The sequence below is a fragment of the Rousettus aegyptiacus genome, unplaced genomic scaffold (assembly GCF_014176215.1).
Source record: "Rousettus aegyptiacus isolate mRouAeg1 unplaced genomic scaffold, mRouAeg1.p scaffold_m13_p_4, whole genome shotgun sequence".
NCBI lineage: Eukaryota > Metazoa > Chordata > Mammalia > Chiroptera > Pteropodidae > Rousettus > Rousettus aegyptiacus.
Window position 1 is genome coordinate 151,150,979 of NW_023416307.1, and position 18,505 is coordinate 151,169,483.

Here is an 18,505-nt window from a genome sequence, read left to right on the forward strand (position 1 = left end):
TTCGGCCGCTGCAGCCTCGCTGGGGAGGTGCCCAGGCCGAGACGCGCGAGGGCGCGGACGCATAGTCTCCCCTGGAGCTCGACCCTCCAGGTCGTGAAGGACCCGGGTGCCCAGCCAGTGCGAGTGCGCCCTGCCAGGTTGCCTGGGCTCAGGGCGGGAACCGAGGAACCCAGAGTCGGGCCTCACTTGCGCCCTTGCTGGCCCTCGCCCCGCCTATCCGACGCGAGGGATGACTTGGGACATTTGAAAATGGAGCGAACAACGCGCCCCACCTACTCTGGTCGCTTGCAGCCCAGGACCCTACGCAGGCCGCGCAAGCTGCCGCCCGCGGCGTGGGGGATAAGAATTGTCACGTCCTGTCTCGTGGTCCCGCCCGCCCGCGCCAGCCCGCGGAGCGGCACAAATGGCAAATGGAGAGGCTGGCTGGGAGCCCTCCTGGAGGAGGCGGTTTGGAAGGCGGACGTGCGGAGCGTCCTGGGGCGGGGCTGAAGGGGCGAGCGGGAGTAGGAGATGGCAACCAGGCGCTTGGAAGCGTCGTGAGCCAAGCTGGGAGGAAGAAGGCGTGTTAGGGTCCGGAGACTCCCGAGATGCAGTCCCAGGACGCGAAGGTCTGTCAACGCCTGGAAATTGAGGACTGACATGTGGAAAGAGCGGAGGGAACCCAGGGACTCCCCGCTCGCGGCGTGCCCTCCGCCCCGCCCACACCTGCTCCGCGGCCCCGCCTCCGCCGATCCATTGGCTGTACCTGATGCCAGTCAGACGAGCCCCCGGGGCCCGCCCCCAGCCCGGAGCGGCGCCTCTTAGCGCTGGGGCCACCGCGGCAGCGCCACTCCGCCAGGCGTCCCACGGTCGACCGCGCGCTGCGCCGCCCGCCCGCCCAGTCCCGGCGTGGGGCCGCCCGGCGCGGGCTCAGGGCGGACCATGCGCCCTCCGAGCCCGCCGCCGGCCCCCCTGCTCTGCCTGTTGGCCGGCGCCCTCGCCTGCTCCCTCCGGCCCGCGGTGAGTGTCCGTCGCGCCACCCAGAGTCCCGGCAGCTGGGAGTGGAGTGGGGGCGGCGGGATCCCAGCCGTCTGCGCGCACGTCTGTGTGAGGAGAGCAAGGGCAGGGAGCACCGGGTGTCTCCTTCTGGCTCCGCCTCGGACCGGATCTAGACCCGAGAGGAGGGGTCTGCAACCCAACTATTCCCTCCCAACACTGCCGACAGCCGGCGGCCGGCTCTGCACCGCAAGTCGGGACGCGGGTGGAGGGGCAGATGCGAGCTGGCTCCGCGCTTGCCGGCCGGGTTGTGGCTGCGGGTTTGCGTGGGGTGGGGAGGTCCGTGGGTGCAGGGTCCGGGACCGTGGTTGAATGAAATGAGAGGTCTCGTAGACGGTGGGTGGGAGGGAGGCTGTGAGGGTCGTCATCGTGTGCTGTGCCCGTTTGGAAGTGTCTGTGGGGCTTTGTGTGTTACGTGGAGGAGTGACATCTCGGCAGCAGATCCAGCGCTGGGGACCCCGGGACCTGGGAAGGGGCTTTGGGGACAAGGTGGATGACAAGCAGACCCTTCCTGTGCCCTCTCACTGAGCAGAGGTGAAAGGTAGGCCCAAGGTGGAAGGAGCTGGGCAGTGAGGGGTGGGGGGGTGGTGTTCAGCTGGTAGGGCCAGCCATGCGCACCAACAAGCGGTGGCCTCCTTCTTCCTGCCACTTCTGCGTCGTCCCCCCATGGGCATGTGTATGTCCCTGGCCTGTGCTAGCATGCCCCACATGTAGGTATGTGGGTGTCTGTGGATGGTTCACCTGGGCTGCAGGGCAGATCCGGCTTTAGGCATGAGACATGTGGATCACTCCCTCTAAGATCCCTGAACCTGCCCAAGCCCATTTTACTTTGGGCAAAGTGAGGCCCAGGGACACTGGGGTTACAACCGTCCCCCGGATCAGACCTGGGCTGAGGTTTATTTTCTCTCCACCCCTACCCCCAGACTTGAGGGATCTGGGATTGCTGCTTGGGCAAGGCCTAAAACAAGTGGATTTCAGGTCTGGCACCGCCTCCGGGTGGGCGGGTGGAATATACCAATCCAGTCTCTTCTACCCCATCATTAACCTCCCTTACTGTCACCTCCACCAGGGCAGAAATCTGTGTTTTCACCTAACTAGTGTCTTGTACGCTCTGGGGATGGGGAGCTCATTGCCTGACCTTATGACAATCGACAAGAGCTCCGCACCTGCTATTGCTAGCCACGAGACCCGCCTCCTGAGTGCTCAAAGCCTCACCAGACTCAGGCCCTGACGCCTCAGCTCTGGCACCACTTACAGCCCCTCGGTGTCACAGAGCCTCCAGGCCTTAACAACAGTCCTCTGGCCCTCCCAACCCTGGGCTCCAACCGCTCAAATTCTCCTTGGGTGGGCCAGGGGACTGCCACTGGCACCCCGTTACCCTACCCCTGGAGGCTTCTTAGTGCAGGTGTAGAGCCTCTTTCATGCTAGGTCACATCTGCCCCCAACTCCTGCGACTGCCCAAGGCTGACTCCTCCAATGCCTACCCTGTCTTTCCACATCTTATTCACTTTGTACCAAACGCCACCTCCTGCAGACAGCCTTCCCTGATTGCTCCCACTCATTCGACCCTCCCACCTCTGACCCCACCCTTCAGCCCTACTCACCTCCCAGCCCAGACTCTTCTGATCATCCCATGAGATCAAAGGCTGAGGTCTCTCCTTCTCCCATGTGCCCCACAGCCCAGGGCCGGGACTCAGGCAAGACCAGCTGAGGGCCGGCTGGAGTGAGGGGCCTCAGTTCCCTCTCTACTCCCCACCGGCCGCTTGCTCCTGCACTAAATGGACATCAGGCAATCCTGCTGCAGGCAGACTCGCGGTGGGGTGGGGGGGAGGGAGGGGGAAGGAGGGGAGGTGGGTCGACTTTATCAGGGCCATAAAATGGCAGCTGCAAAGTTCAGTTTGAAGGCCCAAAGCCTTATCACTCCTGTTTATGGTGCCCTGACCTCTGCCTGGAAAGGAGAAATCTCTGAACAGGGAAGCAAAAAAGGGAAAGAAAACCTCCAGCGTCTCAGAAGAGGAAGTCCACCCCAAGGTCACCAGTCAGGCTTTCCAGTGCCCCTACCCCCTGGAGGGCAGGTGCAGAGGCTCCTCACTGGCAGCAGAACTGTTCAGGGGAATGCCAGCCCAGTGGGGAGGAGAGGGGCATCACAGAGGAGGAATGGACCTGGGCCCTGCCCTAGGTAGGCTCTCAGGGCTTGTGAGGAAAAGCAGGAAGAAGAGCCCAGATGGGTGTGGGGTGCAGCAACCCCCCCCCCGAACTGAGTGCCTGAGAGGAGCAGCCAGGGAAGGCTCCCTGGAAGAGGTGAGACAATGCCCTGAAAAGTTCAGCCAAATGGGCAGCCTTCCATCTGAGACCAGAAAACAGCCTCTCTTGGCAGGACCAGTGGGCCTGACCACAGAAAGAGGAGTAAGCCCCCAGTTCCTACCAGAGGCTGGGGGGCCCTGGGCTTGGGGGAAGCTTTGCTCCTCTAACTCCTCTGAGAGGCAGGTTGCTGCCCCTGAAGGCCTCACCTTACCATAAGCATCCTGCCCCAGCCATTTGCTTCCAGAAACTGTCCACAGCTGCCCAGGCCCTCCTGGCCCGCAGCAGGCCACCCCGTGTGAAGTGACAACGTCAGCTAGGCCTGCGCAGGGCTCCCAAGGGATTGTTCTAGAAGAGCGAGCTCCCATCGAGACTTCCACCCTCCCATCCCAGTGCCCCGCGTCTCGGCCTTCCCTGACATTTCTGGAGTTTCCATGGGGAACCCGGGCTGGGACCAAGAGACCTCGTCCTCATCCCACTCCATGGCAATGGCCAACTGACCTTGAGAACATGTTTAATCTCTGTGGAAGGACCTCAGTTCCCTCATTGCAAAAGGGAGGGTGAGAACCCTTAGCCCAGCGTGCCGGAGAAATGGGAAGAGGCCTGGGCTGGAGGCCAGCTCCACCCCGAGTGGGGCACAGTCTTCCGCAAACCTCACAGCTGTGAGACGGACTTAGCCTTCTGTCAGGACTCCTGTGAGTCCTGAGGAGATGAAAGTGCTGAGTGAACTGTGTGACAGTTCATTCCTTCCTCCTGATCCCCAGGGCAGGCAGGAGTCCTGGGGCCAGGAGGTGTCTTCATGAGGTGGCCAGACAACTTGTAGGGTGAAGCTCCAGGCCCAGGCAGGTGATGAGTCCTCTCAGGGAGAACTAGGTGATAGGCAATGGGCCTCTTCACGCAGTGGACAGCCTCAGTGGCATCCCAACCTGGGCTGAGCCTGCCACTCACCTGGGCCCCTCACTGTGGCCCCTCTGGCTGTGGATGCAGGAATGGGGCCAGGGGACTAGACAAAGCCCCATCCTCTCTCCCTGTCCCTTCTGCTCGGCCTCCCAGACTCCACCCTCTCCTGTGTGACCTCCCAGCACAAGGCTGTTCTCACTGCACCGGGAAAACGTGCAGTGTGTACAGACGCTCACATACCTTGGACATCTTTCAGAAAAAGAAAGAGAAACAGTTTAATCTCTCCACCACATTATGAGTTGGTTTTTGGAGTTTTGTTTTGTTTTGTTTTTTGCTTTTACCCGTTCCTTGGAGGGATGTCAGCAAAATAGCAGTATGGGAATTTCCAGCACTCATCCCTCCCAATTCCTCAGTTGGACAGTTTTTAGCCTTTAACAATATTTGCATCCTTTGCTTTTTTGGCCAAAGTATTTTAAGATAAATGATAGACCTTGCAACTTTTTACCCCAAGTCATTTAAAAATGCATCTCTAAAACCAAAGGACATTTTCACAGATAACGATGATACCATCATCACAACAAAACTAACAGTGTTCCAGTTCCTTCCCATCTAATATCCAGATCCGCCCAAGCCTCACAAGACGAGCGGTGATATTATCAGGGGTTTCAGTCTCATTGCAAGGAGCTTTTCTGCCTGTGTTGTGATGGGCCCCAGAGCGAGCTGACAGGATGCATGAGCATCAAGCTGGGCTTTCCTGCATCGGGCCCCATCTTATGGCTCATGATGTGAGGTTCCATATCTCTCAGGAAGTGCCTCTTGCTATCTTAAAAACAAATTCTTCCTGTACGATGGGTCATCAGAGGAGGGAAAGAGGTCCCTAACCAACCCCCGTGTCTGGAGGACTCCTGGCCTATTTATAGCTCCCTGCGCTGGTGTCCAGCCCTCTGCAGGTGGCCCCAACACCAACATCGCCCACAGACATCATGTTTGTAAACAGTCCTCTCCCCAGAGGTGCCCGGGATGACTTTCAAAGGGCAGAGGATTTAAACCTGAGTCCCTGCTGCCCCTGCCTCACTGGCCATCCCTACCGTGATCCTCTGCAAAGAAACTCTGAAAGACTCCATGCCCCTGAGTGAACCTAAGAGGGGCCCTCAGCTGGGACCAGGCTTAACCCCAGGCTGAGTGGCTTTGCTCACGTCCTCTGATAGCATGCGCCCTTGTCCTGGTGCCACTGTGAGCGGTGGGAAAAGCTCTTTCTTGCCCCAAGCCCACACCTGCATCCCTGGCCGTCTTCCTCACTGCCCTCCTGGCCACGCACACGAATTCCCATTCCACCCTCCTACTGCCCAGAGCTCAGCCTTCCCCAGGGGGAGGTGTGGTTGGCGATACGTGGATTTGCAGAGGGGAAGATCGAGACCCGTTGGTGAAAGGATGTGAAAATACGGGGCTGGGAAGAGGGATGGCTGCAGTAGGAGGCGACGGGAACTGCTAGACTAGAGACCTCTCCTCCGGTGGGCACAGCGCCACTAGGCAGTGGGCGGGACATTCCGACGGCCTGGGCTCATGCCGGGCACGAAGGCTGTGGCTAGGCTGGGGTCTGGCGATGGCAGTAAGGCCAGCCTGGCAGAAGGGACTGGGCTGCAGCTTTGGCAATTACTGCCGACCCTTCTTTGCGGTCCCCTAGTATGTACTTCACATGTGACCCTCGACGCAACCCTGGAAGTAGGCGGTGCCGTCGTGGTCCCCGTTCTACAGATGAGGTGGGGAAACTTGCCCGAGGTCGCCCATCCGAGAAGTAGCAGACGGTCTAATACCAGAACCTGTGGACTTAACTGGGCTCTGTCGTTTCGCCAAGGACCTGCGTCTTTCAAAGTGGCTGTGGGATGCCACATGCTGACCTGAGACTTTGGAGATAGTTCTTAATTAGCAAAATGCACAAACATGAAGCGACAGCTCAGGGAATTGTCACACGTGCGTAGCTACCACTTAGAGCAAGTGATTGCACGTTCCTGTGACCCCTGCCAAACTCTCCCTCGCGCCCCTTCTCAGTTAGATGCGGTCTTATTTAAACTCCTTTTCGTGCCCTCCGCAAAGCCGGGAGCACGCTTCTGCTCTTTGCTGTGACTTCTGGATTCCACGATCTGCCTTACCTTCCCGGGCCCCCTGCCCTTTGCTCCTCTTACTCCTCCTCCCTGCGCTGCCTCCTCCCGCACAAGGTCTCCTCCACCTCCTTAAGAATTCAGAGCAAAAGCCAAAATGCAGAGGGAGCCTGGGAAGCTGGGGTGTGGTCCTGTGTGCCTGCGATGGCACTGCTTTCTCTCCGGGTCCTCGGCTTTCCTGGGACTCCTCGTTGCCTCGTTACTTCAGTTACAGAGGGCTTAAATCAATCAGGGCGTAATAGATGGTACTGGGGGAATGAACTCCCTGCCCTCTACTCCCCAGCCCCTGGCCTCTTCCCATCATCCCTGGCAGGGAAAAAGAGGCCTGTGATAACAAACCTCAGAAGCACAAATCATCCACAGTGGCTCCCGGCGCTTGGTGATTTGCAGGCACAAAGTTCTTTCTCCTATCTCACCTAATCCAACCGGCTGAGTCTAATGCATGTTTGAGGCCAGCAGCTCCTCAGAGGGGCTCCTGCTCCCCTGGAACACTGCTTCTGTCTCCCTCAGCTCCACCTGCCAGAGTTTTCTGGCCCTGGATGAGGCTGGGGGTTCTATGTCAAGGCCAGTAGCTATGGTCCCAGGCTGCCCTTGAGGGGATTGGGTAGAGCCCATGAGCTGGACCCACTGTGTCTACATCTAACAACTTCAACTCCCAGCGCCTTCACCCTCCCCCAACAACACCAGCCTTTGCCCCAAATATCGAGAGCCTCATGGGGGGAGGAGAACACAGGGCTTTCTCCCAAGCCCCTCACACTGGGAATAGAGAGGAGGGGACTCAGCTGAGCAGGTGGAATTAACAAATTTGGGTTAATCTCTGCCCCTAACCAGAAACTCAGGATTCTCCTGCCAATTTTGTCAGTCACCTCCCACATCCAGCCAATACCATGGCAGGGGACCCGGAGGACCAGGACTAAAGAGTTCCTTGCTCTTGCAGGAAGAGTCCCTTCTTCTGGGATCAGGAACTCCTGTCACAGAGAAGGTGTCGGGGACCCAAAATGTCCCGAAGCTCTCTAGCCTCAACCCAACTGCAAGGCCGGGCTGACTTTAAACTCACTTGGAACTCAGCCAAGCAGAGGAATTGGCGAGGGCTTGGAAGAAAGCCCTGCTTTTCCCCGTGCACATAGGGTGTCAGGAGACAAGTTGAGAGATGCAGGCAGTGGTGAGATTAGGAAGGCTCTTGAATGCTAGTTTCGAAGTGTGGGCTTTGCCTCCCAGGCCACAGGGACCATCAGAGACTTGAAGCAGGAAAACGAGGATGGGGATACACATTGTACAAAGGTTACTCAGGTTGCAGGTGCTGGGCTGAAAGCTACTGCACCAGTCCAGGCAGGAACCGATGAGGCCTGGCCCCCGTCTACATCTCCCAACCAGTCTCCTGATGCCTCCAGGGCCCCTTGCTGCAGCCACAGCAGGCTTCTTGCGACCTCAAGTCTATTAGGCATGTGCGTGCCTCCGTGCTTCTGGAAACACTGCTCCTACTTTCTACAATACTCTTGTTCTGCCTCTGATTGTCCAACTCTTACGCTTCCTCAAAAGCCCACCCACCTCTACTACCCATTCTCTATGAAGCCCACACTCCAGCTGTATCCTACCCTGTAACCCATCCATGGATCAGTAAGCTTGCTTGTATCCAGCTGGGAATTTTCCAGCTTCGTGTGTCTGGAGTCCAGAGGGATAATGAGGATGTTTAGAATAGGAAAATAAGTGGAAGAGGAAGTCCAAAGTCTGCCTGAATTCCTCAGTGATAAGGGCTACAGGGAGCTGCCCTGGCCTCCTCCCCACGAGCACAATGGTTGACCAGATGGCCCTAGGCGAAGCAGTGGAGAAGGATTGATGCAGCCTGGACTAATGGTCAGAGATTTCGCTCTCTTCTGGGAACATGTGTTTGCTGAGTGACCTTAGGTCCCTCTTTGGGTCTCTATTTCCTCTCTACCCTTCTCCAGATAGGACTCAAGACAGAACTCATCTTCCAAACCACCCTTACTTCATTCAGAGACATCCCAGGCTCCTGGGTTACCCTGGGGGCTCCTGCCCCTCCTTGCAAACTTCCCAGCAAGTGAGGTTATCCATTGCCCTGTCCTCGAAGCATAAGTCTGGACTCTTTCAGTTACAGACACAGAAAACTCAACTAGCTTAAGCCACAAAGAAAGGTATTGACTCACATTTCTGGAAGCAAGGCTGGTTTCGGGCATGGCTGCATTCAGGGGCTCAGACAATGTCAAGAGGACCTAGTTTTTCTCCATCTCTCTATTCTGCCTTTAGCTATGAGATCTTCATCATTGCATTCCACTTGGCGACAAGATGGTCGTGGTAGCTCCAGCCCCTGCATCCCTTGAGATTTCAAGACCAGTGGGAAAGAACAAAACCACTTGCCTAGTCTCTTAATCCAGAGTCCCGGGAATGAGCCTCCTGGTTCTGAGTAGCCTGACTTGGGTCATGTGCCAGATGCTATGACGAGGATTGCTCTGATTGGTTTACGTCTGGTCACATGATCCCCTAGAAGAGAGTTGGTCAGGACCCATGAACAAGGAGTGGGGAAGGAGGTGGTTTTCCAGGTAGAGAGGAGAACATGGCTCTAGAGAAAGGTAACAGATGGTAGGGGGGGCAATCACAGGTGTCCACAAGCATCCATCCTGCTTTCATGGCGTGGGAGGATAGGAGGTTAGAATGAGCAGGAGAGGCAGGTGAGGCTGGGAAGGGGCCAGAGGCAGACTGAACCCTGTTACCGGAGGACAACAGGGGTGAGAAGGTATCTCGGGGAGAAGCATGCTCCAAGCAAACAAAATGGGTGGCCAGAAGCCGGGGCGGCCAGTCCCCATGTTCCTCCTCCACATCTAAGATCCATCTGGCCACCCCTCTTCTCATGCCCGAGCAGGATTAGCTGGCCATGGATCTCGTAAGACAGAACATCTCGAGTATTTCATTCTGGGGCAGTTGGAAAAGCACATGGACGGAAGAGGGACCGCAGCACCATCGCCTTGAAGCATACCCTTTCTTTGAAACAGTTATGCAAATAACTGCATCCTGCTCCATAATAGATCTGTGTTACTTACCATATGCCAAGTTTTAAATGACTTACCAGCTAATGTCTTTACCTCAATTAGCTGGTAAAGTCAACAGTCCAAGGCCATGTTCAGTGTGGCTTCCAGGCCCATGGCACACATGAGCGAGCAAGGTCTGGGTGTTGGGGGGTCCGAAAGATATCAGACGTGGGCTTGGTCAGCTGTGGTGCTTAGCTGGGAAAGTTGGACACCTCTGTGACAATGAGGCTCCACCAAAGCCTTCAACAGGGGACTCAGCAGTGTGGCCTCTTGGGCACCTAGTCGTGTGGCTTCAGCTTGGACCTCCTCTCCCTCCACGACAACGGAGAGCTTGCTGGCACCTGGAACACTTATCTCTCAATGGGGTCAACTCACTTAGAACAACGATCAAAGCCACACCCTTGGCGCCTGCAGGCCAGAAAGGGAAGCCCCTCAAAGAAGGACTGGAGAGGAAACTCCCCCACCCATGTCTCCCCACAATCCCACTGCTGGAACCCTTTGAGTCAGCAGGGCAATAGTTAAGGCCCATTTAGTCTACAGGGACACTGAGGCCCAGGGAGGTGAGGACCTTGTCCCAGAGTGGGAAGGACAAGTCGGAAGAGACACTGGGAGTCTCTGATTCTGGACCAGTCTTGCCGAACTCTCCCCGACAGCACCGTTGGAGACCGTGACATTCTCCTCCCCAAGCAGAGATGAGGAACCTGATGTGGGGCTGCCAGGGGTAGCGGACACTTCCCTAAAGCCAAAGAGACAGGCGAAGCTGCCACTAGCCCAGCAGTCCCTCCATGGAGCCCCTCACCTGCCCTTCCCCACCCAACGACTCCCAAGACCTAAATCTTCTGGCTGCTCCTGGGCATCCATCACCCCTACTCATGTGTCGGCCCCAGTGCCGATGTCTCCCTGGCACACAGGTCTGGCCCCCACCCCTGATCTCTGGCCGGGGTGCAGAGGAGGAGAGAGGAGAAGCCCGGGCTTCCCCGTCCTTTCCCCAGAGGCAGAGGAGGCCCAGTGGGATGGCGAGCTGTCCCAAGGGGCTGCTCTTATTTCCTTAAAACTCCCCTCTCAGTTTCATTAGAGCTGATTTAGCTTAATTATTCAGAAGCTGAGAAGGAGGCAAGTGAGGTCTGGGCAAGGAGGGCCAGTGTTCACTTCCCAGCTGGTGACCCGGGGGGCTGAGCACAGGTTCCTAGAATGGGGACAGAGGTGAAAGATGCAGTCAGACTTCTGTATTCCTCCCAGGCCTGGTCCCAGCGACTGGAGGCCAGGGTCCAAATCCTGTACAGAGGGAGCAGCAGCTGGGCCCCACCCATCCCTGGAGACTGAGGCAGGGGCAGAGGACTTCCAGCCCTCCAACCAAGCTGGAGAGTGGCAGAGTCCAGTGGGCCAGCTCTGAGCTCCAAGGAGAGGCCCTGTCACCTCTGTCCGGGTCATGTTACCCACAAAGAGATAAAGTTGTCATAGCCACAGCACTGCTGGGGGAGCCACCAAGAAACCACCACAGGGTCATCGAGATAGACCAAAGTTTGGAGACAAAGTTTGGGGTCATATTGCAGTCAGAGCTGGGCTTCCGTCTGCGGGGCAAGGATCAGGATTCAGTCTGCGGTTGGGATTGGGGCTCAGTCGGGAACTTGGATCAGTCCAGTGACTGGGCTGTGCTTGGCTCACATCCCCGGGGTTTGTGGACGAGGTTCAGGTGAGGCTGACGGGTCCCCTCCCTGTCTCTGTCCCTCAGAGTGGCTGGGCAAGTGTGCTGCAGTTGGAGGCGTGTGACTACATGCATATGATCGAGAAGGAGCACAAGCAGTGCCTGGAGGAGGCCCAGCTGGAGAATGAGACAGCAGGTGAGGCTCCCCTGGAGGAAAGAGAGGTGCCGCAGGCCCCCAAGGAGCCCCACTCCTCGAGCCATGAGCCCAGATCCACGTCGCATGTATTCTACATTTGCTGCAGAGTGATAGCACCCCGGAGCTGTTGGATAGTTGAGCAGAAGATACTGGGAGAAACTGGGGAGCCAGATGGAAGAAGGGAGGCCCTAACGGATCTCCCGAGCAGGCCGGGGCTGAGATGGGGAGAGCTGGCCCCGGAACACCACACTCTGGGATGGGGCCACTGTATTGTTAGCATCTCAGGAGAATGGAGGACATCGGGTGACAGTATGTGACTGCCACGGAGACCACATGGAAGCTCAAAGCCATCTTGGCAGTCTAGAGCAAGAAGGGGTACAAGGCTAGTCCGCACAGGTCTGGAACACTCATCACGGTTGAGAGTGTGGGGGGTGCAGGAACAAACCCAGCCCCTTCCTCCCAACCCGAGGCTCTGCCAGCCAGCGTGACACCCAGAGGTGACAGCACACAGGCCCCTGGACACACACACTGACCTCCCTATCCCAGCCCACCCTCAGCAGGCCAGATGAACCATCAGCTCGCTATCCTGCTGATCAGACGAGTCAAGATCAGACTCAGGCTGAGCGCATGGGGTCCAGCTAGTCTTCTCAGAGGGTCTCGGGGAGCTCCAGCCTGGCAGTGTGAAGGGTGGTGCCAGGGGCACCCTCAGGCCAGCACTGTCCAGCTGCCCAGACCCAGCAAGGCCATCGATCAAGTGACAGCACCCTTTCCTCTTCATCCCGCCATCCCGAGTCCCCCGCACTCGGCTCGGCAGCCCTGGGCTGAGCATGGAGGAAATACAAAGTGCTTTCTTCACAAGGAGCCGCTTGAGCCAGACTCGGGAGGTTGGGCAGGATGTGGGAAAGCAAAGACTGGAAAGGTGGGAGGCGCAGAGACAGTGGGCGCTGGAGAGTGGCGTGTGGACGTGGGGTTCCCAGCTCGCCGAGAGGAAGGGGGCGGGCGGCGGGCAGGCAGGGAGTGTCTGTGCCTGCTCTGGGCCTCCCTCCCAGGTCGCCTTCCCTGAGGCTGAGCTTAAAGTTACATAACAGCCTTGCTCAAGAGCAGGGGGCATCTTTAAGGTCTTCCTGGCTCCCCAGTCCCCTGCCACCTCCGAGTCTGAGAGTTATGTAACCCCTGCCAGGCCCTTCCTTCTTGCCCCTGGTGCCCAAGCTCTCTGCCTCCTGCACCATACAGGAGTATGTTTAGCCTTGCTGGTGGCCTCCTCCTACCCTAGCTCTCAGGAGGGGCAGCCTCCTCTCTCCCGGGATCTTAAGACTGAAGCCTCGGTCGAAGTATAGCAGCTGGACCTGCCCTCTGCCTGTGCACCTTACCCCACCCGCCAGGGCAGGGAGACAGGGCCAGGCTGCAGACAGGCAGGCCTCAGTAAGCCCCAACAGCGGGATCCAGGATCAGAGGCAGCTCAGAGAGGCCCAGACCCCAGACTCTAGGCCCCGCTGCACCCCTCCCAGGCCCTGAAGGCGAGCTACCCTCGTGATCCCCATGAGGTCATTGCTGGCACAGGGTGCCTGTTGGGTGCCAATACCCCGTCACCAGGCAGCCAGCCTGGGATCCAGGGGCGGGCAGGTATGGGTCAGTAGGAGTCTGCTCTTGACCTTGGGTGGGGTTCTGTGTACGTTTGTGCACATCCAGGTGTGTGCTTCTGGCCCGTGTCTGCTCGGTTCTGCGTCGGTGCTTCTGGGGTCTGTAGCTCCATGTCTGACTCTGAGCGTGTGTGTCAGGGCACGTGTCTGCGTGAGCCTGAACTTGCCTGGATATGTCTGCCGGGCGTCTGTGTTTTGGCGTGTGAGTGTGCGCGTGTGTGCGTATCAGCGTGAATGTCTACGATATACCCGGTCACATCTATGCACGTCTGTCCATGAGTCGTAGGTGTCACTCTGTGCCTGTGTTTACTCATGTCTGGTCTTTTCATGCCCAAGTAAGCAGAATGTATGTGTGTTTGCACGCGTGTCTGGGCTTCTGTGAGCCCGGGAGCACTTGTGAGCATGTTTCTCTCTCTGTACACACACATCTACAAAAATGACCGAGCAGAGGCCCCAGTTCTGCCTCACCAGCCCCCACTCCAGGTTGGGCTTTCGTTCCTGTTGAGGTGGCAGCCCCAGTGGGCGTACACAGCCAGCCTGGGCCCTGTATCTCTGTGCGTCTGGTGACACACATGGTGGGACCCGTGGAGTCTCCATGGGGTGGGCACACAGAGAATACTCCCAGGGCCCGGCCCAGGACAACAGGCCCTCCAAGGTGCCCAGGATTTTTTTGGCCGTCACCTCCTTCTTGGCTTCCTGACCCTGCCACCTCCTGCAGGAAGCGTCTCTGACCACATCCGCCTACTGGCTTCTCTTCCCTGGCTCCCCTGCCCACCGCCTGCACCCCCGCACGGTTCACATCCAGCCCTGGTGGTGCTGAGACTCCTCGTGGCCAAGGGTGGCCCCTACAAAGTCAGGACTCAGTCTCCCTCTCCTTGGTGCTGCCTCTGATGAAGCTGAGCTCAGGGCCAGAGACCCAGCTCCACACCTGCTCCCTGAAATGTGCCGCAGCTGGAGACCCAGAGACCCAAAGTCTGGCAAATGCCCAGACACAACAGCCAGCCTGCAAAGCAGGGAGTGTATGCCCAGAGCTGTCGGAGAGGCCTAAACAAAACCCAGCAGAGCAAAATGCCCAGAGATGCAGCATCAAGCATTTCAGAGCAGGAGAGCAACAGGTCTGCTGGAAAGGGAGCATGGGAACTGGCTACCGCTAGTGACTGACGGCTTTATGCCTCAGCAACTCATCTGTTAAGCGGGAGGGTTAAATAAGTTATTCACTTAAAGAGGGTCAAACAGGTGCTCCCACATACAAAGGCTGCACAAGTGTTGGCGGATGTTATTAACAGTCTTGAACCACTAGCAGGATTTCACTGGCCTGCAGGGCCCCACCACAGGAATGGAGGAGGGACTGGGAACCAGAGGGAGGCCACAGAAGCCTCAGGATAGGGTGGGGCAGAAGTTTCTGGATCCCCAAGGAAGGCAGGCTGTGCTCTCTGGCCGGGCCCTGCGGATCCAGTTGTTCTCAGCCTCCGGCTGCAGGTGCGTAGTCCTGAACAGGGAGCCCCCACCCCACTGACAGCCCCCGCCAGCACCCGAGAGTCCTGAGGCTCTTCCTCAAGCTCGGACATCCATCCGCCTCCTCTTCCCAGGCCCCCTTCTTGGGAACGTGCGAACCTTCGGACCTGGGCTGGGCTGGGCTGGGCCCAGCTGGCACTGACTTTGGCTCAGGGGTTGGGTTTCCCGAGCCAATCTATGGGACTGGCAGCGTTGCAAAGAGACAATTAAGCCTCCCTCACGGGAGGGGATCCAGAGGAGTCTCAGTCCCTGAGGGGCACCCAGACTCCAAACAGGCCAAACCATGGCATTCGCATCTGCCTGTTGAAGCAGACCCCTAGAGACCCCACTGTGCACCCTTCACCAGCCTGACCCTCCGGCCAGCAGGTGCGTGGTGGAGACACAGCCTGCAATGCAGGGTTTTCTCTGAGCCCCCCTCACCCCACCCCCGGCGATCGCCATCCCCATCCCAAGTCACAACTCAGCTGAATTGGGGGCATCCGTGGTGCTCTGCGAGTTTTACGAAGACTCTTTAAGAACTAGCTGAACCCCACTATATCCATTACCCCATCGTAAACAACACTTCCTTTTTATAAAATAGATTTTCTAAAGCTACCTGTACTATTATGAAATGGAATTCAGGACACACGCATTCATTTTGTTAAAACCGATGTTCTAATCGTAACGTAAAAGAAAAACAAGAAGAAAAGTAACCTGTAAGAAAATACTCTCTCCGTTTACGCAGGCCCAATCACACTGAAAGATAAGACGTGGTCTGAAGGTTACACTTATAATTCGGGCAATAAGAGACCCATAAATGCAGGTTGGTCCATGCGGTGGTTGCGTCAGTGACTCAGAGACCATGGGCACCATTGCTGTGGGTAACATGATTTTCCAGGACGTGAAACAACTCTCAGTAAAGTTCAGAAGGGAACAAAGCCCAGGCTTTTCTCCCTTGACTCCATAGCTGCACTCCGGGAAAACTCCGTGTATGTTAAAGCCTCTGCCCCACCCTGCCGTGGTTGCCTGGTGCTTATATTCTCAATGGAGGAAGAGTCCAGGCTCTCTGGTCATTTCAGAAGGTTGTTGCCTACGTAAAGGCCCAGTGGCTCATTTAAAAGTCTTGCGGCAGCTGCATAGTGCATCACGGTACAGGACCACGCAGGGCCTGGCGCCTGCCCGCCAAGCGTAGGGTGAGGCCCCCTACCCGCAACAAACGAATCACCTACTACTGTTCAAACCCCCAACCCCGGGGTGCTCCAGCCCTCACCAAGGACCCTGAAGCTGGAGCTCTGCCTGCTCCCCGTTCCCTGTGAGGCCAGGCCCTGTGCAGCCTGAGCAGGGCTGTGCCCCGCTCTCAAAGGCGGAAGAGAGTGGGAGCCGATGGGCTCAGGCCCCGAGCCCGGAGGTACCTGGGGGCCATGCTGACCCAGGTGTCCCCTGCCTTCACCCCACAGGCTGCAGCAAGATGTGGGACAACATCACCTGCTGGCCGGCGACCCCTCGGGGCCAGGTGGTCATCTTGGCCTGCCCCACCATCTATCAGGTCTTCTCCCACGTTCAAGGTAAGAGCCCTGGGTTGAAGTGAGGGAGCTGGGTGACATAAGGGGCTCTGGCCAGAGTGAGGACTCTCCTCTCAAGAAAGTAAGAAAGCAAAGGAAAGCGATCAGAGGGACTAGAGCAATCTAGGGGGGCTTCCTGGAAGAGGATGCAAAGGACTCATGGGACTTGATTAGCTCTTCACATAAAGATAAGCATGTGGGAAGTGCTCACCAAATATTTGCTCAGCAATTCATAACTGATTGACTGACAGATCCTGGATGAAATTATGGCTCCCATGTTCCCGTTGCCTTGGCCTACTCATGATTCAGTCTTTCGCCACCTGGAGCTGAGGACCTCTCTGGCTCCGTGAAGCCACCACATGGCCTTACACACCTTGTCATGTTCTACTTGAATGCGTGTTCACATATAAAGCAAACGAGAAAAAGGGAAGGCATTTGAGGAAGTAGGCTTTCTTGCTACCGAGTAATTAAAGAAGCTACAGCATCGTGTGGTCAGCCATTTCATTCAGTGAATATTGATTCAGCACGAATTACTGTGACAGGCACTGGGCTAGACAAACGCGGGGTGGCAGTGGCGGGGAGCAGGTAAAACAGCCATGCCGCCTGCCCACAAGGAGGTCCTGTTCTAGTTGGAGAGATATTTATTAAGACAACAAACACGCGTGTCATAAATGGCGTTTATGACAGTGCTGGGAGGGAGAGAAGGTGGGAAGCCACGTAAGGCAAGTGTTCGGGGACGGGCAGCTAAAGACCTGGAGTCGGGGGGAAGAGCCACCGTGCAAAGATCCTGGTTGTGGGGATCACTGAGAGGATCGACATCCCGTGGGATGGGGAGGGATGAGGGAGGAGCAGGATCTAGGTCAGGATTCAGAGGGTGAGCAGGAAGACCCTTGGGCATCTCTCACTCCAGGTGGCCTCTTCCTCCCTGGACCTCAGTTTCCCTGTTTGTAAAGGGCACCGGAGGTAGACCGAACAGTTTCTTTGGGGCAGGCTGGTTTCGCACCCCAGTCAGTGTTCAGTGTTGTGACCTCAACAGCTAAGGAGAGACCCTGATGACCTCCCTGCAGAATCTGGGAGCAGTCACAGGCATGTCATTTTCCAGGATGGCATTCACCTAGCCCAGCACTCATCCAGGGGAACCCAGCACCTGGGCAGGTAGGAGAGGAGGAGTTACTCCAGCAGGTTGCATAGTGCGTCCCATCAGCAGAGCCTGGCAACCAGCCTTCTCTTGGATCCCTGGAAGTGCCTGCTAATTGCGTTTCCTCCCTGACATGCTGCTAATTGCATTCCTCCTGACGGCTCTTCCTTCTGGCCCTGCTGGAATTATCAAGGCAGCGCCTTCACGGAGAACCTGGACTCCGGCCCACCATCTGACTAATCCTGAGGCTGGCAGCCTCAGTGGGGCCCACACAGTGCCTTTGTGCAGATAAGAAAAATGCAGCCCTTCCTCGTGCAGTCAGCCTCTCACCAGAACCCACCTATGGGCAAGCCGAATAGGAAGTAAAATTTAGCCCCTATCATCCATCCAGATGCCCTTGTGCAGTGAACAACCTGCACAACTACACTCGGAGGTCCTAGTCTCTGAAAATGATGGACAGGAATAGGAGAAAGGGTTAGGGGCTGCAAATGTAAAAAGAGGGTGTGTTTTCCTGAACAACTAAATGAAAGGTGTGAGCAACTGACTTAAAATTCCAAAGTAAGTAAGTCCAGGGGAAGAGTGATACTAACTCCGGCTCCTCGGGTACCAGGATGGGGGAAGGTGTGTCCCCCCCCCCGCCAGAAGGGTTAGAAAGGACCTGGTTCTACAGGGAGAGCTGAAGAAGCCTTGTAAAAGATAAAGACAGTGGAGGGTTAGAAAGGAGCCTTTTGCCCAGGCTGGGTAAAAATACCTAGGAGTGGGGGTTGGCCAGCCGAGGCATTGCTCATCAGGGCACCAAGACGTCCTTTTCCTTTAATGCGTTGTCTGCGTGTCTTTCATCTGCGGCATTTTTACTTTCAAATATTTAAAGAGACTTGCTTTGGAACAAAAAATAGCAAAGCTATTTTGGTTGAGAAAACTCGACACACCGTCTGTGGTGACCAGGTTTATGGGACACCTCCTCCCCCCCCCCCCGGGCTCCACCCCCGAGTCACGCCTTGATGCCCGCCTGAGACAGCTGCTCCAGCTGGGATGGGAGGGGAATCCCACCGATGGATTTCAGCAGGGGAGTGCCATGGTCAGGACTGGGTTCTGGAACAATCCCTCCAGCTCTCTTGGGGCTGGAAGATGCAGTTGAGCAGGGAGACCCATCAGAAGGCTCCTACCTAATCAGGGGAAGTGAGATGGTGGTGGCAGTGAGGACAGAGAGGCTGGGACAGGACTGGGGACCGACGGGGGAGAGGAGAGAGGAGAATAGGGAAAATCCGACTCCCCAATTTCTACCTCCGGTGGCTGAGTGGTGCTTTTCACGTGGAGAACGGAGTGAGGGAGGGCATGCCGTGACTTCTTTTTGCGACATTGGGAGAAGGTGGGGTTCAAGTTCCCTGCCC

At 57.0% G+C, this 18,505-nt stretch overlaps 1 protein-coding gene across 8 annotated transcripts in view; it reads left to right on the forward strand.

Annotated features, from left to right (window-relative positions):
- VIPR1 (vasoactive intestinal peptide receptor 1) overlaps positions 1-18,505 on the forward strand; it is a 33,247-nt gene that overhangs the window by 2,225 nt on the left and 12,517 nt on the right. For 2 of the 8 annotated variants that reach the window (XM_016163325.2, XM_016163332.2), the window contains exons 2-3: positions 11,172-11,280; positions 15,872-15,979. In XM_016163325.2, coding sequence (XP_016018811.2) covers positions 11,214-11,280; positions 15,872-15,979 — 175 coding nt within the window. In that variant the 5' untranslated portion in view covers positions 11,172-11,213. Of the gene's footprint in view, positions 1-457; positions 1,000-1,389; positions 1,577-11,171; positions 11,281-15,871; positions 15,980-18,505 lie in introns of those variants that run through there. The other 6 variants (XM_016163331.2, XM_016163326.2, XM_016163323.2 and 3 more) reach the window with 6 other exon arrangements.